The following is a 26,902-nucleotide window of genomic DNA, read 5'->3' on the forward strand; positions in this document are numbered from 1 at the left end:
ATATGTTTTAATATTCAAAGAAACAAAAGGATAAATAGTAAAGTTTCTTGCTGCCCAGTTTTCCTTCCCAGAAGCAATCACTGTGGTCCTTTTCTTATGTACCCTTCGAAGGATACTTTCTGTCCCACTCTATTTCATACACACACATACACACACATATATGCATATACATTTGTATAAATAAAAAAGCAAATACGGGGTCCCTTGACGGCTCAGTCAGTTAAGCATTCAACTCTTGATCTCAGCTTAGGTGTCAGTCTCAGGGTCATGAGTTCAAGCCCCACATTAGAGAGCCTATATTTAAAAAAATAAATAAATATACATATACATTCTTACATTTCTTTTTTCCCTTATAAATATTTAGCATATTGCATTCACTGTTTGGTACCTAGCTTTTCCACACTTGTATAAAGTTTCTGTTACACAAGATGAATAAGTTCTAGAGATCTGCTGTACAGCTTTGTACCTACAGTTAAAAATGTGGTATTACGCATTTCAAAATGTTAAGAAGATAAAGCTCGTGTTAAGTCTTCCTACAAAATACACACAAGAATACAGGGAAATTTTTGGAGGTGATGGGTATGTTTGGTTCTTTAGTTGTGGTTATCACAGGTACATGCATATGTCAAACTGAGCAAGATGTATTCATTAAATGCATACAATTTTTTGTGTAACAGTTAAACCTAAATGAAATTAGGTATATGTAAAGAAAACAACAGGGGTCTAACTTATATATATTAGACAACAGAGCAAATTCTAAAATAATAAAAAGCTTTTTTAAAAATAAAACAAGACTTGTAATCTGAAAGGTCAGAAGCACACCATATCCAGAAAACTCTGATAATGATTCCTTCCCCATCTATTCCCCAGAATTCAAAGATAAATAAAAATTCAGGTTTTTTTTTTTTTTCCATTTTTAAAAATTTCAAGTCATCAGATGAGGCAGGGAATCACTCTTGCCTCAGATACCTCCATAGTAAAAATGAATACTGGAAGACCATGAAACAACATTTACAACCTTCTCAGAGAAAGACATTCTATAACCCCCAAAAAATTTTTTAAAGATTGTATTTATTTGAGAGAGAGAGAGAATAAGCAGGGGGAGCAACAGAGGGAGAAGCAAACCACATGCCAAGCAGGGAGGTAAACCTGGGGCTTGATCCCAGGACTCCAAGATCATGACCTGAGCCAAAGGCAGAAGCGTAACTGACTGAGCCACCCAGGTGTCCATATAACCCCACATTTTGTACTAACTCAAGATGACATTCAAGCATGAAAACACAAATGGTACTTTCAAACATGTAAGAACTAAAGGGACTATAGCACCCATGAGCTCTTCTTTAAAAAGGACATAATCATAAAACCAAGAACAAACCAAACCCAGATAAAGAGCCCGGAAATGGAACAACCACTATGGAAAAGAAATGATAGTATTCAATCCATTCAAATGTAGAAAGCATAGAGATTAGAACACAATATTCTGGGAAAAAAAAATATAAAACTGGAATGTAGAGAAGAGGAAGAAATATATGTAAAACATTCTAGAAGTAACAACTTAACTGAAAATGGGAGGTAAAGAGGAGAAAGAAAACTTGTGTGGAAATTTTGTTAGCAGGACCTCCATAGATATCCTTTAAAGCTGTAAGTCAAATTGAGGGTTTAGGAATACCAATTAAACACTTGAAAAACCAAAGCCAGACTCTAAGTGTTCTAATTCAATCAGAAAACATACACATGAAAGAAAAACACAGACCACAAAGCATAAAGATGACAGAACTAAGGCAAGTATTTTTAGATCACTGAACGTAAAAGGAATAAACTCACTTATTTAAAAGATTCCATTTTGGAATGACAACAAAGGTTGAATTAAAAAAGAATGAATACTCAAAAAAAGCTATGCATCTGATAGCAGATTTTTGAAGCAAAAACTTCAAAAAGAAAATAAAAGAAATTGGAGCCTATTATTTGCAGCCATAGTAAAATATTCCCTGAAAAATAGATAAAACACCTTTGTGGGTTTGTCCAAAGACCATGTATAAAATAAATATTAAGCTACAAACAAAAACTACAATGGACTTCTAAATAGTAACTACAGTTCAGACCAGCTTCTCATTTAAGGAGGCAATGTGAAAGCATACTATAGTTTTAGTCTCTCACACCATTTAAAAATAAATACAGAGTACCACTTACGAAGAGAAATTTTCAGTGGGCTGAAAGAAGGTAAACAGATGGGATCAGATTGAAGAGTAAACAGAACTTAGGTTCTATGCAGGAGGATAGAGAAGATAATTGCTACAAATAAAAGAAACAGCACTCAAGGGTGATCTATACCTGAATTTGACTGAAACCAAGAGCAGAGGGAGACCGGAAAAAGCAGCATCCAGGTAGGTCAAACCTTTATAGATCTCTCCTATCCCTAAAGGAAAGACAAAAAGTGATAAAGTGGGATCTTGGAGCAGAGAAAGCAAGACCACCAAAATATCCACACCAGCAGCATGGCCCATCCATCCTTTCATTCTCATTGAAAATAGTAGTAACCTCACATTGCCCCCTCCTAAACAACCAATACAAACAGAGGCAGAAGTCTGTTTCCAACTACACAGAAAAGTGGACAAATAAAAACAGTTGCAAATATCAATAAAATACTCAATAAATGGAAGAACTTCCACCCTTGGAAGGAAACCCACTATAGCAGTCACAACAAGACCTCAAGTTCATTATATTTACCATTTTTAGAGAGGTAAGAGAATGTTGTATTCCTGAAATGAGACTGACCAGTAATTAAAAGAAAAAAATTTTTTATGAAAACACAGTCACTGGGCTGAATAATAAAAGGCACAGCTAAAAATGTTTTGATTTGGGAAGTTGATTATGATACTGGAGTAAGAAATCCTTGCAGAAACCAGTAGAAATAAAAGCCAGGTAATTCCCAGAATTCTAGCCATTTAAAAAAATAAATATACACAGGAATCAGCAAATTTTTCTGACCAGGTAGTGAGTATTTTAGGTTTCACAGTTCTGTCACAACTGTTTAGCTCTGGCATTGTGGTGTGACAGTAGCCTTAGATAATATGTAAGCAAATGAATGTGGCTGTTTGCCAATAAAATTTTACTAATGCACCCTGAGATATAAACTTCCTGTCATTTTCACATGTCATGAAGTATTCTTCTTTTGATTTTTTTTTCAATTTTAAAAAAGCAAAACCTTAGTTCACTGGGCTATACCCAAAAAAGGTGGACAGAGAGATTTGTTCCACAGACTGTAGTTTGCCTGTACTAGAGTGAAATTTCAGAACATAAAAAAGGAAGAACTAAAAATCTACCAGAGACAAAAAACAGATTATCCACAAAGTGAATGGAAAAAGAAATGGAACAACATCATTCAAATACTGCAAAAAAAAAAAAGCTTTGAATCTAGAATTCTATCCCTATTTATATGTGATGGCCCAATAAATACATTTTCAGACATGCAGTTGTGCAAAAAGTTTACCATCCACAGACTATCTCTAAAAGAAGTATTAAGGAATATTCTTCAACAAGAAGGTAAATGGAGTGTAGAGAAAACAAGTGGAATGTAAGAAGTAATCATGAGCAACAAAATTAGGAAAATGTATTCTTAGAACCAAATAAATATTGTTCACAGATATACTGTTAAGAGTGAAAGGAAGTCAGGGTGATATACTATGAATCTTTATTAGAGTGAAGAATACTGATACCGATAATTTATATTTCTCTAACAATGACTAGAGTTAAAGTATGTGTGTTAAAAATGTAAGGTCAATCACTAAGAGTAAAAATGAAACGGAAAACCTTCTAATCAATTTTTAGAAAAAGACAATTAAGTGGAAAAAATTAGTAAAGAAAACTCAATCGACTAAAAGACGTAAGTGTTAATCAGCATTCTTTTGGTGGCAAGTGACCTAACCTCAACTTGGAATTAGCAAAAAAAGAGAGAGAGAGAGAGAGAGAGAGAGAGAGAGAGAAAGAAAGAAAAGAAAAGAAAAGAAAAGAAAAGAAAAGAAAAGAAAAAGAAAGAAAGAAAGAGAAAAAAAGGAAATATTGGCTTACAGAACTGTAAAGTCCAGGGTAGTACTGACTTTAGAGACTCAGACTTTATTTCATCTCTTACATAATGGTTTCATCTTTTCACTCTTAGCAAGTTTTTCATATGTGACACCAAGATGATCACCTGATAGCCTCAAGTTCAAATGAGAAAATCCCTTTCCCCTAAGTTCAGTCAAAAGCCTAGGATTTGTGTCTCTCTAACTGGCTTAGTTTGGGTCTAGTTCCTGAAGGAATGAGGCTTAGTACTAGACTTGTACAAGATTCAGGTCCATCCAAACCATATGTTTTCCAAAGGGAAATTAGAAAATATGGCCATAAAAAGGGGAATGCTATGCAAATAAAGAACAACAGATATCTACTATAGTAAGAAAGAAACGACAAAAAGATAAAGACAGTACAAAATAAATGGCCAGAATAAGTCCAAATATAGTACCAAACACAAAATTCACATTGGATTAAAAAGTGAACTGTATACTACTATTCAGATTCATCCCTAACACAGAGGTAAACGTGAAATGAATAGTAACAGGGTTTAATCAGATATGGAATATTAATGAGACAAGCAAAATTCAAAGCTTTTTTTTTAAAGGATTTTATTTATTTGTCAGAGAGCATGAGCAGGGGGGGAGTGGCAGGCGGAGGAAGAAGCAGGCTCCCTGCTGAGCAAGGAGCCTGATATGGGACTCAATCCCAGGACCCTGGGATCATGACCAGAGCCAAAGGCAGACGCTTAACCGACTGAGCCACCCAGGTGTCCTGAATTCAATGCTTTAAAAGAGATTTTTCTTTCCAACAGTTGGCCATGAAAATAGGTTATGAACTTTATGCAATATATAAATCTGATAGAAATACAAGGAAATTATGGACATTGGGGAGGGTGTGTGCTATGCTGAGTGATGTGAAATGTGTAACCCTGATGATTCACAGACCTATACTCCTGGGGCAAATAATACATTATGGCAAATAATACATTATATGTTAATAAAAATAATTTAAAAAATAATAAATGGGGAAAAAATGCAAGGAAAAATTGTCATCCACAGCCATGTAAAAACCAACAAATCAAACAGGCAAAAAAAAAAAAAAAAAAGTAGGCTTTCATAGAGGTACTCAAAAGTATACCTGATACCCAACAAATACACATGGAACCATCATAGAAGTGCCTATGCATTAAGGCATGAAGGAAATTGCAACAACTTAAAATATAAACTAAAATTAACTAAAAACTAAAATGCACATACCTGGAAAGTTAAAAATTAAGCTAAAAAACATTCTTAATAAACTTCAAAATAAGTGTTAAACTAAAGCAGAAGTCAAAATACAAATTATAATCTTTCTAGAACTATGCATTATATTTATTAAAACCTATGGGATCTGAACAAGGAGAAATTTATAACCCATAGACTAAAATAAATTGATTGGGGCGCCTGGGTGGCTCAGTGGGTTAAGCCACTGCCTTCGGCTCAGGTCATGATCCCAGGGTCCTGGGATCGAGTCCCGCATCGGGCTCTCTGCTCAGGAGGGAGCCTGCCTCTCTCTCTCTCTCTCTCTCTGCCTGCCTCTCTGTCTACTGTGATCTCTCTCTGTCAAATAAATAAATAAAATCTTTTAAAAAAATAATAAATAAAATAAATTGATTGGCTATCCTCTCAAAATGCATGAGAAAGGATGACAAAATAGACCCAAATACATAGAAGGAAGAAATTAAACCATTTTATTTAAACAAAAATAAATCTATTAATTTATAAACACACACACACACACACACACACACACACACACACAAACATACTCTGTGCCAAGCTCTCTTCTAAATATTTTAATTCACTGGGTGCTCACAAAAACCCTTTTTTGTAGATGCTGTTATCCCCATTTTACAGATAGGAAAACTGAACCACAGAAGGTTAAGTAACTTGTCAAAACTACCAATATATAGAAGAATACATCATAAGTAAGTGGGTTTTATCCAAGATTGCTTCAGTGGTTTAACTTTGTAAAGTCTGTCATTAACAGATTGAAGATGGAAAAAAATATATGTATATAAACTGATTCTTTTGAAGGCATATGATAAATTTAATACATTTTTGGGTTTGGAAAAAAAGAATCTTAAAACTAAGCAAACTTAAGAAGTGTAACTTGTTAATGATAAAGATTACTAACCCCACACCCCAAAAATAAACAGCTAAAACTATAATAGGGAAAAATCCCATTCATTGATATAAAAAAAAAAGGTGGAAAATATATATGAAGAAGACACAAAACTCACCAAAAGATACAAAGACTATTTGCCATGTTAAGACTAATTTATTAATTTTATGTAATCCCCCAGAATATGTCATGGAACTTGATAAGCTAATTCTAAAATTCACATAGAACAGTAAATATACAGGAATAGCAGTGAGTTTGGGAAATAAAGATGTGGTGAGAGACAGGGTTATGTATATGATAAAGATAGTATCTTAAATGTGTCAAGAAAAAAAACAGTAAAATGTGTCTCTTTGGTGAGTGAAAAAAGTACATATTAAACTGATGTCTGCATGTAAATAAATAGACTTTAAAAGCTTAAAAGAAATGGAAGAAATTTATAAGGAAATCACCTATGGGTTTGAGTACATTTAAAAAGTGACAAATTCTGTATCGCAACCAAAAGGCAAACAAATTGGACTGCATTATGTGACCAGCAGTGTTCTTTTATAAATCAGATTCTTTAAAATCAATAATAAGAATGTGAATAATGACCATTTCTAAAACAGTCAAAAGACAGAAATTTCACCCAGGAAATAAACATGAAAATTCCCACTTCACCCATAGTTAAAATGCAAATAGTTATGGTTTGCATATATATAGATGCAAATAGTTAACAGCCAATGATAACAATTTTAAGTGTATTTAAGCATTTAACAGAGCCCCCAAAATATATGAAACAAAAAATGCCAGACAATTCAACAATGACAGTTGGAGATTTCAACAGTCCTCTTTCAGTAACTGAGAGAATTAGAGACAATAAGGATACAAAAGGCTTGAACAACAGAGTATGTTTTATCTAATCAATATATAGAAATCCCTCCAAAAAACAACAGTAAAATACGCATTTTTTTCAAGTGCACATGAAACTTCTCTAAGACCATATGATTAGTGAACAAAATAAGATCCCATAAATTCAAATGGATTACAGTAAATAAAGTGTGTTGTCTGACCAGAATAGAATTAAAGTAATGAGTCACTAACAGTAATCTGGGAATCCCATATTTGGAAATTAAATAATACTTCTAAAGACACAGGGGTCAAAGAAGAAACCACAGGAACCTTATAATCATTTTGAAATGAATGAAAATAAAAGAACATACAAAAATGAATGAGGTGCAATTAAAGGAGTGTTTAGAGGAAGCCTCAGAAAGGTCTAATATCAATAATACAAGTTTCTACCTTAAGAAGATAGAAAAAGAGCAAACCAGACCCAAAATAAGTAGAAATGTAGAATTAATAAAAATGAGTAGAATAGAGCTACCCTACAACCCAGCAATTGCACTACTGGGTATTTACCCTAAAGATACAAACGTAGTGATCTGAAGGGGCACGTGCACCCGAATGTTTATAGCAGCAATGTCCACAATAGCCAAACTATAGAAAGAACCTAGATGTCCATCAACAGATGAATGGATAGAGAAGAGGTGGTATGTATATACAGTGGAATACTATGCAGCCATCTAAAGAAATGATATCTTGTCATTTGCGATTACGTGGATGGAACTAGAGGGTATTATGCTGAGCGAAATAAGTCAGTCGGAGAAAGAAATATGATCTCCCTGATATGAGGAAGTGGAGATGCAATGTGGGGGGTTTGGGGGGTAGGAAAAGAATAAATGAAACAAGATGGGATCTGGAGGGAGACAAACCATAAGAGACTCTTAATCTCACAAAACAAACTGAGGGTTGCCGGCGGGGGGCGGGGGGGAGAGGGTGGTAGGGTTATAGACATTGGGGAGGGTATGTGTTATGATGAGTGCTGTGAAGTCCGTAAACCTGGCGATTCACAGACCTGTACCCCTGGGGCTAATAATACATTATATGCTTATTAAAAAATTTAAAAATTATAAAAAAAATTGAGTAGAAATCAATGAAATACAAAATAGGAAAACAATATGAAAGAATTCATGAAACCTAAAGTTGGCTCTTTGTAAAGATTCTTTTAAAGATAAATATCTGGATCAAGAAAAAAAGAAAATCAGGAGTGGAGGAGGCATCACTATAGACACTACAGAATTTAATTATAAAGAAATATTATGAACAACTTTATCCCAATAAATTTCACACCTTAGATGAAATGGGACAAAATCCTAACAAGACTCAAAGTACCAAAACTGATTCAAGAAGAAATGGAAAATCAGAATAGACTATAAGTAAGGATAATGAATTGGTCCAGATGGTTTCACTGATAAATTCTGTGAAATAATTAAGGGGGAAAAAATAATAACCATCTTTCACAAATACTTTCAGAAAATAACAAGGGAATACTTCCAAACTTTTTTTTTTCTCTCTTGAAAGATCTTATTTATTTGACAGAGAGAGAGAGAGATCAGAAGTAGTCAGAGAGGCAGGCAGAGAGAGAGGAAGGGAAGCAGGCTCCCCCTGAGCAGAAAGCCTGATGTGGAGCTCGATCCCAGGAGCCTGAGATCATGACCTGAGCCAAAGGCAGAGGCTTAACCCACTGAGCCACCCAGGTGCCCCCCAAACTTGCTTTATAAAGACAATACTACCCTGATACCAAAGCCAGACAAAGATACAGAAGAAATGAAAACTACAAACCAATATCCCTCAAGAGCATCAATATAAAAATTATTACAAAATATTAGCACATCAAATCCAACAACATATAAGAAAGATATGGGGCTTATCCTAGGAACAGAATGCTGGCTGGCTGACATCCAAAAATCTATTAATTTAATACACCATATTAATAAATGACCAAAAAAAAGTCATCATGGACACAAAAGCATTTGACAAATTCCAACATCCATTCACAATAATTCTCACGCATGTAAGGATAGAGGGGAACTTCCTTAACCAGATATGTTGTGGTGTTGGTCTGTTCTCATTGATCTTGGGAGGGGTCTTCTCTGCCTCTTGGACACAAACGTTTGTTTCCTTCCCCAGATTATGGAAGTTCTCGGTTATGATTTGCTCAAATATATCTTCTAGACCTCTGTCTCTCTCTCTCCACCGCCCCTCCCCCCAGCATCCCAGTACTTCTGATATCGGAACATTTCATTCTGTCACTAATCTCTCTCAGTTTGATTCCTTGGGTTTTAATTTGCTTTTCCCATGCTGTCTCAGTTTCCTTCTTATCCTGTATCTCACTAATTCGTTTTTCTGCCTTGTATACCCTGGCAGTCAGCATATCTTAGACTGCAATGCATTCATAGCATTTTTAAGTTCGGCCTGATTAGATCTCATTTCTGCTCTTAGAGATTCTATATTGTCAATACTTTTCTCAAGTGTAGATATCGCCTTGATAATTGTTATTCTAAAGTCAATTTCTGCCATCTTGGTTATATCCATATCCATTAGTTCCGTGGCAGAGTCTGCAATCTCTGAATCTTTCCTTTGTTGAGCATTCCTCCTCTTAGTCATTCTGTTGAGGGGCGGTTGAGGGATTGTGCAGAGTCCAAATTATTGACCAGGAAGATGCAGCTGTTTTATAGGGACCTTAGGGTTGTCGGCCTCTTGTTCTTCAGGCCTGTCTTCTGGGGGAGGGGCCTGCTGCGATGTTGCTCAAGCAATCCTGTTTGGGCAGAGTTGTCCTGCCCCCTGTTGTGGGGGGGGGACGGATTCAGAGAAAACCGGTTTTGGTGGGGGAGGGGGGGGTTTGCTTTCTGGCAGCTTCCCCTGGGAGCTTTCCCCATCTCTTCTGAGAGAGCAGAAGTGACTGTATCCAAACCCCTTGAGACCAAACTCTGTATGTAGAGATCCAGATCGATCTTCTTACATCTCAGGCTGATTTTGTGGGTATTCAGAATGCTCTGGTAGACATCCAGCTCAGTTCAGGGGACTGGTTGAAAAAGGGTCCCCTACTCTCTGCCATCTTTTACCCTGGGCACCCCCCCTTAAAAAAAAAAAGATTTTATTTATTTGACTCAGAGATCACAAGTAGGCGGGGGGTGGGGAAGCAGGCTCCCTGCTGAGCAGAGAGTCCAATGTGGGGCTCGATCCCAGGACCCTGAGATCGTGACCTGAGCCAAAGGCAGAGGCGTAACCCACTGAGCCACCCAGGCATTCCCTGGGCCCCTTAACTAGATAAAAGGCATCTACAGTTAACATACTTACAGTGAAAAATTGAATGCCTTTCCCCGGAGATCAAGAACAAAGTAGAGATGTTTCTATTCATTTCAACTCAACATTGTAACTAAGGGTCCTATGTTTTGCAGTAAGATAAGGAAAAGACTGAAAGTATTCAGATTGTAAAGGAAGTAGTAAAACTATTTGTAGATTATGTAACCTTGAAGCAGAAAATACTTCAAATAAAAGACTTGAAGCAGATTCTATCACAAAGCTACCAGAACTAATGAGCTAGTAGTTAGCAAGATCTCAGAATACAAGTTCAATATACAAAAATTAGTTGTATTTCCATATACTAGCAGTGAACAGTCCAGTAGGGAAATTCAAATAAAAAGAATAATTCTCTTCACATTAGCATCAAAAGGAACAAAATATTTAGGAATTAAATATAACCAAAGAACTATAATACTTGCACACTGCAAACTGCAAAAATAATGCTGACCTAAATTGGATTAGAAAGTTAAGTACTGTTAAAATGTCAGTTCCACCAAATGTGCAGATTTAACAAATTCCCTACTAAAATCCCTGCAGGCTTTTGTTGTAATTGGCAGACTGATCCTAAAATTTATGTAGAAATGCAAAGTACCTAGAATAGCCAAACTTTTTTTTAAAGGAACAAAATTGAAGGACTTGGGCTGCCTGATTTCAAAATTTCCTATAAACCAAATAATTGAGATATTGTAGCATTGGCATGTATAAAAATACATCAGTTAAACACTCTAGAAATAGACCCTAATATGGACGGCCAATTGAGTTTCAACCAGTGCAGAATAAATGATGTTGAAATCATTGGGTATCCATGTACCCAAAAAAAAGACCCCCAATCCATACCACATACCATATACAAAAATAACTCAAAATGGATAAAAGACCTAAGTGTGAGAGCACAAACTCTAAAGCTTCTAGAATAAAATAGGAGAAAATCACTGTGACCTTGAGTTAGGCAAGAGCAATTAAAAAAATAAATTGGGCTTCCTTCAGAATTAAAAACTATTGCTCTTCAAAAAGCACTATTAAGTAAATGAAAAGTTTGAGAGAAAATATTCCCAAACAGCTTGATAAAGGGCTTATATCCAAAATATGTAAAGAATTCTTACCACTCAATAATAAAAAACCAATAACCTAACCTTTAAACAGACAAAGGATCTAAATAAACACAACTAAATTAGAGACTCAAATAGCAAATAGTTATAGAAAAGATGTTACATGAAAAGATGAGAAGATTGTTAGACATTAGGAGAAAGCCAAAACCACAGTGAGACCTACCAGACAGCCACTAGACCAACTAAAACCACTAGTTGACAATGATGTGGAGAAGCTGGAACCTCATACATTGAACTGATGGGGATGTAAATTTATATAGCCTCTTTAGAAGAGTTTGGCCACCTGTTAACATGTAAACATGCATTCATCATATGAATCAGCAGTTCCACTTCTAGGAACTGGCCCAAGAGAAATGTTCACCCAAAGACTTGTACATGAATGTTTATAGCAGCATTTTTCATAGTTACCCAAAATTCACACTGGTGAATTGATAAAATACAGTATATCCATAAGATGGAATGATACTTAGCAATAAAAGAGGAATGAACTATTGATAAACACAGTATGGATGGATCGCAAAATAAACTAAGTGAAAGAAGCTAGACAGAGTATAACCCACTTGATTCCATTTATTTAAAATTCTAGAAAATGCAAATTAATCTGTCATGTCCACAGATTAGTGGTTACCTGGGGAGAGGAGCAGTGATTATATAGGGGCATAAGTAGACTTTGGTTGGGAAGCAGGGGAATTGATATTTTCATGATCTCGAATGTTAAAATGCTTTTACGGGTACATACAAAAAATCAAATTTTCATGTATGAGCAATTCATTGTACGTCAGTTATACCTCAGTAAGTAAAAGAACTAATACATGCAACAACATAGATGAGTCTCTCAAAAGTATCACTCTGTGTGAAAGAAGCCAAACACTAAAGACTACGTATTATATGATTTCATTTGTAAGAAATTTCTAGAAAAGGCAAAACTGTAGAGCCAGAAAGCAAATCAGTGGTTGCCTAGTTCCAGGAATGAGAGTGACTACAAACAGGCACAAAGGAGAGGAGGGGCAAATAGAGGGATGAAATAATGTTATAAAATTAGATTGGGGTGTTAGCTGCACAATTGTAAAAATTTACTAAAACACACTGAACACTTAAGATCAATGAATTATATGTAAATTATATTTCAGTAAAACGTGTAAAAAATGCAAGAGTCAGAAAGTTTCTAGCTTATGAAATTGACAGCTATTTTTAAAATATAATTTGTTAAAGATAATATTAATTCAATAAATGTGTGTATTACTACTGTATACTAAGCATTATTGGATATTGGATCCCTGACTAAGCAGGGAAAACAGAAGCAAATAAAATAAAATATCTTACCTGCTTTTTTTTTCAGTGTTCAGAGGGTTTAAAATCAATGTTTAAATTTTAAAAAACTTAAAATCAATGTTTAAATCTAAGGACATGAATTATCACTTCCCTGTGACATTGATATGGCAAACTGAACCATTCGTGGGGCCTCTTTAAAAGGTGTGTAAATCTAGCCTTCCGGAATCCACTAGAAAAATCCTCGGAAATATTTGATTTGCTTCTTTCTGTTTAAGAGAAACAAACCCCCCCACACACACACACAATTTTTTTTGCTTTATTTTTTAATTTATTTTAATTCAATTAACATATAAAGTATTATTGGTTTCAGAGGTAGAGGTCAGTGATTCATCAGTCTTATATAATACCCAGTGCTCAGTACATCACATGCCCTCCTTAATGTCCATCGCCCAGTTACCCTTTACCCATCCCCTCACCCTTCTCCCCTCCAGCAACCCTGTTTGTTTTCTATGTTTGAGAGTCTCTTATGGTTTGTCTCCTTCTCTGGTTTCATCTTATTTTAATTTTTCCTCTCTTCCTCTATGATCCTGTTTTGGTTCTTAAATTCCACATATCAGCAAGATCATATGGTAATTGTCTTTGACTGACTTATTTCACTTAGCATAATACAGTCTAGTTCCATTCACATCATTGCAAATGGCAAGATTTCATTTTTTGATGGCTGAGTAGTATTCCATCTTAACTGCTTCTCATAGAGGAAGCACACTGCGATAACAACTCAATCAAGACTCACTATGCAATAAGACAAACACTTTCAGATATTGATGGTTGAAACAAATTGGCCGAAACTCCCTGGAATGTAATTTGACAGTATGTAGCAACAACCTGAATTTACACCCTTTGACTCACAATTCCAGTTTGTAAATAATCAGAAGTCTGGATAGAATTGTTCTATCCAAACAATTGGCATTGGTCACTGGTCATTCTAAAATTAAAAAATTCAGAGTAACAAAAATGTATAGTAATAGAATGGTTCAATAAGTCATGGTATCAATATGTTACATTTTGCAAACACTTAAATTTTGTGTTTACACAAAAACATAAGAGGGGGTTAGAAAATTGTAATATTTCATTATTACAAATGTGTGTATCTGTGATATACAAGCTAAAATATAAGGCTATAAACTGTTAACTCTGGGATTGCAAATAATTGGTTTTTTTATACTGGTCTGTAGTTTGTAAGGTTCATAAAATAAGCATGTAATTCTTCAATAGGAAAAATGTTTTCTCCCTGTTTACATAGGTAATATGTCTAAATAGGTAATACATAGATGGTATGTATTCACAGAAGAGATAGAAAATATAATGAACAAAAAACTGCATCTAAAATTCACCATCCAGAGACAGGCAGCCTGTCTTCCCTTCCAGACATTTCAACGCAAATAGATAACGTTTTACAAAAATGGAATTTATACTGCATATTGTTTTGTAACTTGCTAAAAAGGAAGGAGAAAACAGCAGGATAAACAAGTTTGTTAGTCTAAAAAGAACAACTGATGGCAGCTAAATAGAATAAACAGTTTTTTCCAGTTGTGGTCCTTGGAGAAGGCAGCAGTGTGCCTGGAAGAAAGAGAGGAGAGGCAAAGGGATACAGACAAATTAAAAGGGGAGGGGTCATGAGAGGAGATGCAGAGACCAGCTGTAATGAAATTCGAGCAGTATATATGAGAGGCTTCTGCTAGACACTCCTCTTCTCATGTTGTAGGAGATAAGATAAGACCTCCATAGAGCACATGTGAGTGATGAGGTCCTGAGGGGAGAGAAGGCTCACAACAGCCTATAGAGTGAGAACTAGAATGTCAAAGGAAAAGGAAGACCGGTTTACAGTTGTTAATAGCTGACTGATTATTCAAAAGCAGGGCTAGACCCAGAATCCCAAGGTTACACCGCCTAGGGCTTCATCTCAAGAGGAATTACAGATACACCAGGGTGAGTCTGTCAGACAAAACTTACAAGACTCAAATATTAGAAACGGAAGAACTGCTACTATGGAAAGAGCCGAGGCTTAGGAAGGAGACAGACAGATCTGGTTCTACCCACCACTCACCAGCTGGGCAGGTTATCTGACTCCTGAGGCTCAGTTTCAGAAGACTCCAGCAACTACGTTCCTAAGGTGGTTGTGACAATCTAAGATAATATATCTAAACACCTGGCACATAGTGGATACCTGATAAATAGTAGCTATTACTATCATGACTACTCCTTGTATGGGAAGAGATGCAAAATAAAAGCATGGAATTTGGAGTTAGATGAACCTAATAATTTCAAATCTTTGCTCTGTCATGTAACTAGCTGTAGTCCCAGGCATCCAAGCCTTAGCATTACCTACACCATGAGGATAGCACCTGCCACACTGAGCTGTTTTAAGAATTAAGACAATGTGTATAGTATCTTTATACTTTGCCCTTAGGGACAGTACCTATGGAATCAATAAACACTGGCTATTACTACTACCACTACTGTGATCTTGGCCACATTAGATAACCTCTCTGAACTAGAATTTAATCAGCTGTAATATTACTATTCCACTACCTACCTTGTTCCCTTCATTCCCAGGGCATAGTACATGGCTCACATTCGGCACATAGTAAATATGTTGCATAAACAACAAAACTATACAGAGAATTGTATATAATGTATCCAACAATGTCTGGCATATAAATGCTGGAAAAAATGGGAGCTGTTTGTATTTCCACGAGAACCTGGGCTTCTCAGGGCAAAAATCACTGGCTTTTTGTTTGGATGGTTTTTTGGTTTGGTTTTGGTTTTTTTGTTTTGTTTTTTTTTGTTGTTGTTGTTTTGCTTTTTTTGCTTTTTTTTTTTTCCTTTTTTTTTTTTAAGTAGGCTCCATGCCCAGCCTGAAGCCCAACACAGGTCTTGAACTTATGACCCTGAGATCAAGACCTGATCTGAGATCAAGAGTCACCTGCTTAACTGATTGAGCCACTCAGGTACCACCAAAGACCACTGTTTTATTCATCTTTTAATTGTAACACCTGGCAAATGTTAGGAATGTAGGAGATCCTTAGCAAATGTTTACTGGCATAGAAGGCAATAGTCCCAGCAGCCACCTCACTACAAGGATAACTTCAGGAATCCAGACAACTTGACCCTCCAAAAACAGCTTGAAATTCTCCATCTACTTTACCATCTAACAAACATAGGTAGCCTTTGTGTCAGGTAGCTGTACTGCCAAATTCAAGGCTAGTACTTAAGCCTTCAAGAATAACTGAGCAAGGGGGCGCCTGGGTGGCTCAGTGGGTTAATGCCTCTGCCTTCGGCTCAGGTCATGATCTCAGGGCCCTGAGATCGAGCCCCACATCGGGCTCTCTGCTCAGCAGGGAGCCTGCTTCCCCCCCACTCTCTCTCTCTCTGCCTGCCTCTCTGCCTCCTTGTGATTTGTCTGTCAAATAAATAAATAAAATATTTTAAAAAAAAAAGAATAACCGAGCAATAACTCCAGATATGAGTGAGAAAGACTGCAAACGTTGAGGCTGTAAACACTGTGAATTATCACATCTAGCACACAACATAATCACAGCATACAACATCATTTGTATAAATTCAAGGTAATGAATGGTCCTGGGTGAAACCAGATAGGGTACCAGGTACATAAACCAATTCATCTGCCTCCTATATGAAGATAGCAGGTTAGAATGCTAAATTTATTTATAATTAACATTCTTATGATCTCTGCAATAAGAAAATTACATAAAGCAGGCTAAAGAGTCCTCCATGTTGCTACCTTAGGAAACTGAGACCTACAATAATCAAACCTTTCTGCCAATGTGACATATATCCATTTACTTTTTTAGTTAAGAATATTTTACATTAACGGGGTGCCTGGGTAGCTCAGTTGGTTAAGTGGCTGCCTTTGGCTCAGGTCATGATCCTGGAGTCCCGGAATCAAGCCCCACATGGGTCTCCCTGCTCAACAGGAGTCTGCTTCTCCCTCTGACCCTACCTCCTCTCATGTTCTTTCAAATAAATGAATAAAATCTTTAAAAAAAAAACTTTACATTATCTTAAAAATATTTCTTACAGGATATTCTGGTATTTTACCAATAGCTTTACATTTGATTAACCTAGATTAAAACAATTTCCTTTTTTTATTCTGAGAGTCTTTATCTGATTAGTAGAGAAACAGAGGCTTGCTGCAGAAAAATTGGAAAATATAAAGAGACTCAACTCACTTGGTTCAGTCATCCAGAGATAACCATTATTTACACTTTAAGTGTATTTCTTTTTGATGCTTAATGTTACTAGAGTGTTCAAAAACATGACTTTTTTTTTTTTTTTAAGATTTTATTTATTTATTTGACAGAGAGATCACAAGCAGGCAGAGAGGCAGGCAGAGAGAGAGGAAGAAGCAGGCTCCCCTTAGAGAGCAGAGAGCCCGATGCAGGGCTCGATCCCAGGACTCTGAGATCATGACCTGAGCTGAAGGCAGCGGCTTAACCCACTGAGCCACCCAGGCGCCCCAAAAACATGACTTTTAATGCTTCAGAAGTGTTCTCTCAAGCAATAGCTCACATCCATTTCTCTATTATTGGACATTTAAAAAATTTAGAACTGTTTACCCCTGAATGTTTTTAAAAGTAGCTTTTTCCTTTATATTAAATATAAACTTACATGAATTACTCTTTGTAAGAGTTACATACTTATTTCCATCAGCACTGGAGAGTAAGGTGCTGTAGTTAAAGAAGGCCAGCCCCAAACCCACCAGATCATCTTCTAGGAATGCAGTAGTGTGGAGTAAGGGGTTGTGTGGTGCCTGACTATCCTCATCAAGGTGGAAGAATGTAACAGAGGAGCAGGAATAATGAGGGAAAGGGGAGGTAATGTGAATATATATTGGGGCGTGAGAAGCAAAGGGATGACAGTAATTAATATTCTAAAGCATGAGTTACAGTCTTACAAGTAGAATAGTTCTGAATCATGTTTTATAGTGCTCAGTAAACGGCACCTTTATACAGACCTGAATTTAATATATGTTTTCATTTTTCCTGGATTCAACATAACAAGACAAAGCCCAATTTTAATTTATTTCAATAAAGATTCATTGGTACTTACTCAATGCCAGGCACTGTGGTTAGTAATGAAAATGAGTGAAACCCTAACCCTCCTTTCAAGTTCATATAATTAGAATGTATTTAACTCAAATTTTTATATTATCTACATGCAAACTAAATAAGAATAAACAACTGATGGCTCATGACCCTAGGGAACTGCAGGAGATCAAAAATGAAGTCTGAGGCAAGAAAGTGGATGGTACGGGGCGCCTGGGTGACTCAGTCGGTTAAGCTTCTGCCTTTGGCTCAGGTCATGATCCTAGGGTCCTGGGAGCGAGCCCTACATTGGGCTCCCTGCTCAGCGGGAAGTCTGCTTCTCCCTCTCCCACTCCCCCTGCTTGTGTTCCCTCTCTCGCTGTGTCTGTCAAATAAATAAAATCTTAAAAAAAAAAAAAAAGTGGATGGTACATATAAGAAAGTTTAACAAGAGTTGAAACAAAAGATTTTCTAGTTTCTGAATGAGGTCAACAAGGAAATGCACTGAAGCAAATATCCAACTTCTAAAGGTGTTTGTTAATCCATTTTACCTAAGTGAGTTAAGATTTAAAAGTATAAAGGTAAGACTCATCCTCTCCTATTTCTAAAGCATTATAGACTCCAAATTAAGGAACTATTTAACATTTAATTCATGCTTATGGCCAAGATATGTCTTATATTTCCTTAGACAAACCCCAAATCAAATACTATATCCCTTTACCCCTGCAAGTAGAATCCCCAAAATGGAATCAAACCACATTCCCAGACAACACCCTGAAACCACATAAATCCTTTTTCAGACCATATACATGCCAGTCATTATTTCTGTTTATTCAGGAAATCTGCAGAACCAGCCGTAATACTTTTGCCCAGAAATTGCTCATCTAAGAGGGAAAAACTACTTTGAGAAACAAGTTTCTAAAGGCAACCTATTGCTAGCAAAAATACCTTAGACTAACACTACCATGTTAATACTTAGATATTACCTAGGTATACTTAGGTATACCTAGGCTTTCTAGAAAACTATTTGTGAACCCTAGGAGTTCTGCTTCAATCCTCTGACCCTGCTACTCATTCAAAAATAGCCAGTTTAGTTAACAGAATACTTAATAAAATAATCATTTGTGCCCAGAGGAATCCCAGTTACCTATAAGTAAACCTAGAAGTGGTCATTTAGAAGGAATCTGTTAACACTCTTCCTCAGGAATTCCTAGAGAACAGGATAAAGTTTAGGCTCTTACCATTCTGACTTCAGTGACTTCAAGAAAACTTCTGCACCCTCACCATTTTACTCCAGCCTTCCTGACAACTTGACACATCATTTCACAAAGAGCATTAGGACATCAGTTTTTATTTATACTATATAGCCCAAGGAAATTAGTGAGTTGGAAAATGGGACACTTCATAGTCAAGTGGGAAAGACAATTACATAATTGTGAAGGAAACAAACAGAGTGAACCAATAATGGAGAGAAGACTTGCAATTTAGGGTGCTGAGCAAATTCCTGAGGTATTGAGAACCTAAAGGCTGAAAGGGTAATAGTTACGAAAAAAGCAGGGAGCAAAAATGTTCTAGGTAGAGGGAGAAACATATGCAGTGGCTCCAAGGCAGGAAAAAATGTGTTGAGGACATTTTAAAAAGACTAGTATGGCTGAAATATAACATGAAACAGAGGAAGATATGGCTGGAAGGATTCACAGGGGACCGATCATGCCAGCCTTTGGGAAGCTATTGAAAAAGAGTTAAACAACGAGGTAATATAATCCCACTTACATATTTTGAAGATAGTACTCTTCGGTAGTGGTACAAGAATAGAAGCAGGGAGACAAATAAGGAAAGCCTTGCAGACATGTAAATAAGAGATGGTGGTGGGGATTAAGGAGTGCATGTGTCATGATGAGCACCAGGTTTGTACAAAAGTAATGAATATCACTATATTCTACACCTGAAACTATTACATTGTATGTTAACTGGAATTTAAATTTGAAAGATTTTTAATGGGGCATCTGAATGGTTTAGCCAATTAAGTGTCTGACTTGATCTCAGCTCAGGTCTTTATCTCAGGGTCCTGAGTTCAAGCCCCGCACTGGGCTCCATGCTGGGTGTGGAGTCTACTTAAAAATGATTGCTAGGGGCACCTGGGTGGATCAGTTGGTTAAGCGACTGCCTTCGGCTCGGGTCATGATCCCGGAGTTCCGGGATCAAGTCCCACATTGGGCTCTCAGCTCCAATGGGAGTCTGCTTCTCCTTCTGACCTTCTCTCTCATGCTCTTTCTCAAAAAGTTTGCTAGATGTGGGGCACCTGACTGGCTCAGTTGGAAAAGCGTGTGACTTTGGATCTCAGGGTCATGAGTTTGAACCCCATAGCAGATGTAGAGATTACTTAAATAAATTTTTAAAAAACGATGGTTATTCAGGCATTGGCAATCAGGAAACTTTTAATGCCATCTCAGATTAAAAGATGAACACAAGTTAACCAAAGGGTAAGGGCAGTGCAAGCCACCAAAGAACACATACAGTGGCATTAGATCCCAAGACCATAACCCATTTGGACAAGGTAAATAACCTGGTATGGCAATAGCAAAGGGTATGTGACAAGAGTGAAGACAGGAAGATCAGCTATTAGAAAACTATTGCAATAATCCAAGCGATGAGAATATAGTGCCCTGAACTCAATCAGTGGCAATAGGGAGGAAGAGGCAAAATTGTGCCCACGTATTATTATAAAAGGTAGAAGAGACTGGCTGGATTTGAAGAAGGGACGGCAAAGGAAGAGAAATTTGGGATCACCGGATTGGGTGATTATGGTAGAGCCAGGTGTGTGGGAAAGATGAGTTCAGCTTTGTAATATAATGGAAGTGCCAGAGAGGAGGCAGTTGGACACATGGCAGTCTCCAAGTTATAAAGAGGCTGAGGCTGGGCATATACATTTAGAAACTACAGGTAAACGTGATGAATAAAGCCTTAAGAAAGACTGACCATCCAGGAAAGTAGAAAACAAGCACAGCTTAATCCAGAATGCTGGGATGCACTAACGTTGAAGGTGAGTTAGAGCAGGGTTTCTCAACAGCATTGATGCTTTAAGCTGGATAATTCTGCTGTGAGTTGTTGTCTAGCACATTGTAGGATGTAGGTAGGATCCCTGAACTCCACCCACTAGATGCCAGGAGGACCTACTCAGTTGTGACAATCAAATCTGCATCCAGGCATTACCAAATGTCCCCAGGAGGGAAAATCACCCCTATTTGAGAAACACTAGGACAGAGTAGAAGTCTCCAGGACTCTAATAAAAGGTTCTGAATGAACTCCCTCAATCCAGAAGATTCCTCCAAAGTCTCTGTGCATAATAGTACTGTTCTTGGTGCCCTTAAAAGTACAAAGAAATGAGGGTGGCATTCCACTGTAACCAACCTACAGGGCATTGGAATATCTTTATGAACTAGATTGGATCAAATCCATTATTAGAAATCCCATTTCTGGTATGAGGCTACAGTGGAAAAAATATTCTTTTGTAAAAATTTTATTCACAAATGACAACAAAAAATATGTGACCCTGCCCCCCAATACAGGATTAGATGTCACCATCATGTTCCATAAGCCCCAGCATTTCTCTATCATGAGAATAATACCTAACATTTTCCAAGAGTTTATGATTTAATCTCCACTTGACCCTCATGAGAAGTAGGAACTGCTATTAAGTCATTAGTTGAGGAAACTGATGCAGAGGGGTTAAGTAACATGCCCAAAATCACATCGAGTGATCAAACTGAGATTGGAACCTGTCTTTTCCAAAGCCCATGCTCTAAGGCTAAACACTTTACCATTATTCCAGATGGCCTCCATTAGGGTACAAGCGCTATGAGGAAGGGGCTAGTTCTGTCATTGTCACCATTGTGAAATGGTGAAATAGCATTTGGCTCATGCCTAGAACAGGAGCTCACATATTTACTGAATGAGTCTCAGTTCAGGCCTAACTTAGTCGCAGATCTGCTCTGAGATGTTTAAGATCCTGAGAGCTCAGACAGTAAGTGTGGGCTATTGTCTTCCACTCCTGACAGGAAATAAGCAGTCACAGTAACTGATAACTGTATTGCTGGAACTAACTTTTGAGAATTTTGTTCCAGAAATGGAGGCTCAACCATCAACCCTGATTCACTTCCATTAAAGCAGTACCCTCCCTAGTGCCTCCTTATCCAGGAGATGCCAGTTACACTGAGACTTCAAAGAGATGGGGGGAGAGTAGAAACAAATTAAGTATAGAATGGAATATTTCTGCAAAATGAAGTTGTAAATACTATTTGATAGGATCAAAAATTGGTACTCAAGGGTAAGTTTTCCAAATATTAGATAGGCTTTTTTTTAACATTCTCTACCTTCTATTCAAAAATGTTTTAGGAATTTGAATAGGTATTACCTCTACTACTGGACACACCTGCCTTAACATATTTTTCCTCATTAGACAGCCTTGGTATCTTTTTGATGAAGGGACTCTATGTCTAGAAGTATGTAAAGTCCTCAAAAAGGATGAAAAGATTAAGCTGGTGATACCAAATACTGTAACAGACAGTAATTATTATGTATTATTTTTCTGGGTCCAGATGTAGCCTCAGCATATTTATCAATTTAATATTTCAAGCAGCCTTCATTCCCACTAGATCAAGTATTTTGTTGTCCCTACGTAAGGCCACCCTCAGGTATAGCTTGGAAGATAATGGAGTTCAGGGGATATCACTAATTTCTAAGGAGAATAAGCAAAGGAGATATGCTGGGAAATTCTGTAAAGAATGTAAGGAAATCATGAATTGGCTTTAATCTGTTCTATGTATATACTTGCACACCTAAATGTACTTCTTGGAAACCAGGGAAGCTACAGAGCAACTTGAGGGGTGAGAATGTTCCCCACTCTGCATGGAAGCCACATCAATGGAAGGCATTCATGTAAAGCTTATACTTTCTGGACCTCAAACCCTCCCCAATCTAGCCGCATCTATAATATGCTCTCATTCCCACCAACGCTCCTAGGGAAAGCTAGATACAGCACATTTTCAACAAATTCTAACATGAACTTGAGTTTTAAGGAACAGGGAGAATATGTTTTCTGTTCTAGATGGTAGCATTTTCTCTCCAGCATGGCTTGTTTATAGCTGTCATTTAGCAGCTGAGGGCACTTTTTTGTAAGCTGGCGGTCTTCAGTCCCTGGTTTGTCATATTTGACTCCTACCCAAACGCTGACATATTAAAAAAAAAAAAAAAAAAAAAAAAAATCAGTAACTCACTTTTGTTTGTTCTTTCAGCTCCTTTGAAGATTATGAAACAGAGGAAACTGTCTCTCCCTCTGAAATTGGAAACAAAGGCAATAAAAGTAAAATAGTAACCTCAGACCTTTCAGAAAAATGTGGAAAGCTTCAGTCAGTGGATGAAGAGTAGCAGCCAGTGTCTACATGAGAGATACATGTTTTAAATGTCTTTTTCTTGTGGAGATGCTCCAGTTTGCATACTGCTTTTAAAGGCTTTGATTTCTGCAAGTATGTATCTGCACTAGGAACTTTAAAACGTTTTAATAAGTCTGGATACACATACTCAATTTGGGGGACTCCTCCAATTTGCCTCAGACCTCTTGGCACAGCTTTTTCTTCAAATACAGTGATACACACCACCTTCCAAAGTCTGTGAATCGGCACTCTTCACCCCTGAATGTACCAAGGATCTCTCGAGGACAGTGCCAAGCACAGTTCTCTGCACAAAAGCAGGTGTTGCCTCTGTTGTCCAGCATCTTTGAGGCCCCTCAGGGCTCCTATGGAGCCCAGAAGAAACCTTCACTTGCAGAAAACTTGAGTAAAAAATATTCTGGAACTTTAAAAAGCAGTTAAGGGCCTCCAGAAGTGACTTAACCCTGGTAATAAAAGCACTGCCAAAACATCTCAAGAGACTTTAAATATGTGTACTGGAGGAGTTCAAAGATCTTGAACTTAACTTGGTTTAATGTAACTTCACAATGACCTGCCAAACTGCTAGTCACTTTACATCCTCAGGTATTGTAACCACTGGGCCTTCCAACCTTGCTGGCAAGTTCTGAATAATCTCTCCCCTTCCTGACTGTGGATCTTACATGAAATATGATGAAAAAACGTTTAATTACAGAATTTGACTCATACTTGAAAAAAAGTTTCCTTTTAACTTATCTAACATTTGTGAAGAATTACTGAATGACTTATTAATCTCCAAATTAGTTGATACCCCGTCTGTACTTCCTACTAGAAGGCCTACTGTGAAGACTTAGTGACATGAAAATTCTTACTAGATGTATTCATCACTGAATATTAGACTAAGCCAACAGTTAAGGCCTCAATCCCTTCGTATTGAAAAGAACAATTTCAAATATTCTATCACCTCAATATTTATCACAAAAATGGGAAAAAAGTGATGTCACCCATAAAGGAAAACTGTTTCATCTGTACTGTAGAGGTAGAGGTGTTCATTACAGAATTCTACATTTTTTCAGCAAGCCACAGTGCAGCCAAATCCTATAATACCCTTAAAGATAAAACAAAGTAAACTATGAAAAAAGAATGGACATTAATAGTGTAAGCAAAAGAAACCCCCAAGAAACTAACATCCATGTCAAAGTCCTCACCTTTTCCCCTGGGTTTTTTGCTTTAACCACAAGTCCTAAATGTCAGAACAGTATCCCTTGCCACCCTGCTTTTGTTCCTCCTAACTGATGTTAAAGTTAAAAAAATTAAATAATCAGACCTATAATCAGGCTATGGTGGGCAAAAAGTAGAGATAAGTGCTATTTAGGAAATGTACCATCAACTGGTACAGTAATAGTTTTTTTTTTTTTTTTTTCCCAGTATCCTCTGTTGCCTGCTATTTTACTTTTCATGATCAGAATTAATCCTCTACTTCATGGTAACAGAAAATGATAAATATTAAAATTTGGCATCTAATCGTTCAACAACTAAAAGCTTTAAAAAATGACTAAGTTTTTAGGAAACACCACATGTAATAACCTAAACACACTAGTAAATTAGGATTAAAAATATTTGTGATACATGAAATTTACCATCTATTCCATCCACTCTTTACTAGGGAGAGAAGGCAATTATTTTTTTTTTTAATTTCAGGTAAAATATTAAAAAGGTAATACTGGCTTTAGAAGCCAGATATGGTTTAAAGGTTTTATTATCCATAATGATCTAAACTATTTCTAAAGACTCCATCAACAAAAAGTTCTAAAGACTCCATCAACAAAAATTAATCTTCCAATAGATATTTGATTTTTTTAATACTGTTTGGCTTTTATCTTTTTACCTTGTGTCTCCTTACTGAAATCCTCTTGCTTTTACTTTGGTCTGTATTTGGTTTAAAAGTCTGTAATTATTATAAAAAGTAACAGCTACCAATATCATTCAAGATAAAGCTATTTTAATTTAGGTTACCCAAAGTATATTTTCAGACGTAAGTGTTTCACTGTAGTCCTTTCTTAAGAGCTGAATTCAAGAAATGTGAATTCCAAGGAAATAGGACTTTCTGGTAAATATCTCACCAAATAAACCCGCCCAACTAGAAATTTAAAGTTTTTACAACATCCCAGGCTGCATAATAAAAATTAAATTGAGGGTTATTGTGGTCTTAATGCTATTCAGTGAAAAGTGAGTTTCATAGCGAAACATTAATTGCCAAGGTAATCAAACTAATAAAATTGTGTGTATTTTCCCTGCATCTTATCTATGTCATTGTGTACAATTCACAGTGTTTATAAAATTCTAGATTGATCAAATGAGGTAAATCATTTGGTCAACTTTTGAAAATGTTATGAAGTGTGCTTGGGTGGAGAAACCTGCATGATTTAACTTGTTTTTGTTTTTCCCTTTTTGCAAAACTAAATAAAGAGACAAGTTGTCAAGTATGAACCATGTTCACTAAGATAGTCACTACACATTTTTGGTGTTATTCACACTTGCACCTCATTTTTATGTTTGAAAGAGTAACATCACAAACAAACTTGAGTTTCAAAGAATAATTCTTTGAACCCCTGGGAAAATCATAAAGGAATATATAACTGGTAAGTTCTTTCCTTTGGGGAGATAAGGAAGAGGATTAGATACTGGGAATGAGAGGGTCACAGGTATCAAGAGGGACTTTAGCCTTATGTACTTTTTAGCCTTATGTATATTGTATTCTTTTAGAAGAATGTGTAATTGTTATTTGCATACCTAAAACCTAATTTTTTAGAAAGGAGGGACAAAAGTTAAACTATCATCCAATTATTACAATCTGATGCTGTACTTTCAAGTTAGTATTTTCTAAAACATTTTATATTGGTTACCTATGATATGGGAAAGGAAATTTTGTTTTTCTTCTGTTGTAAAACTTTTACTTTTCTTCAAAGGTCACCAAAGAGTTGTTTCAAGAATACTAAGATCACAGTAAAATAAAAGGAATTCTTTATCCTAGGACCGTATTATAGCTCTGCACAGAAACACAGACTTACTGAAGCTAACCAAAAGGATAAATCGCCAGTTCTGACACTTCTATCATCTGATTATGTATGTTAACAAAGATTCAAAAGAACAAATGAAAATGTGTCATATTAGAAGTTGTTATTGTTTTGATGGTTTCAAATCCTGATAAAGTAAATCCAGTTACTGCAGTAATAATTTCTCAATCATCCCTAGTTAGCCATTAGTCAGCATTCCTAAATAACTCATGGTATAAAGAAAAACAATGCAAAAATCAAGGCACTGTAATTATTCTTCCCCAAATATATATAATATAGGCCATTCAGAGCATACTATCCCAAACTCCTCAGTATTCTACAACATAGAATTAGAAAACTAACATTTATTGATAGATTTAAGGTGTAATACAGGTTTCCAAAAATGTGGCAGTGAGAATACCAGCATAAAAAAGAGAAACTTGTGCTAAAAACAACCTGAATTAACCACTGGCAATATTACATAACAATCAAGGCCCTCACATACTAATGATTTCCGATTTGTCTATATTGCCAAC

The 26,902-nt window shown here is 36.4% G+C and overlaps 1 protein-coding gene across 2 annotated transcripts in view; it reads left to right on the forward strand.

Annotated features, from left to right (window-relative positions):
* Positions 1-24,733, forward strand: part of LOC111155025 (protein phosphatase 2 regulatory subunit B''alpha) — a 154,524-nt gene extending 129,791 nt beyond the window's left edge. For both annotated transcript variants that reach the window (XM_022515038.1, XM_022515039.1), the window contains exon 13: positions 23,179-24,733. In XM_022515038.1, the coding sequence (XP_022370746.1) occupies positions 23,179-23,311 (133 nt within the window). In that variant the 3' untranslated portion in view covers positions 23,312-24,733. The remainder of the gene's footprint in view (positions 1-23,178) is intronic.
* The last annotated feature ends 2,169 nt before the right edge of the window (positions 24,734-26,902 follow it).

Source organism: Enhydra lutris, unplaced genomic scaffold (genome assembly GCF_002288905.1).
Source record: "Enhydra lutris kenyoni isolate GAN:26980312 unplaced genomic scaffold, ASM228890v2 scaffoldscaffold39, whole genome shotgun sequence".
In the NCBI taxonomy this organism is placed as follows: domain Eukaryota; kingdom Metazoa; phylum Chordata; class Mammalia; order Carnivora; family Mustelidae; genus Enhydra; species Enhydra lutris.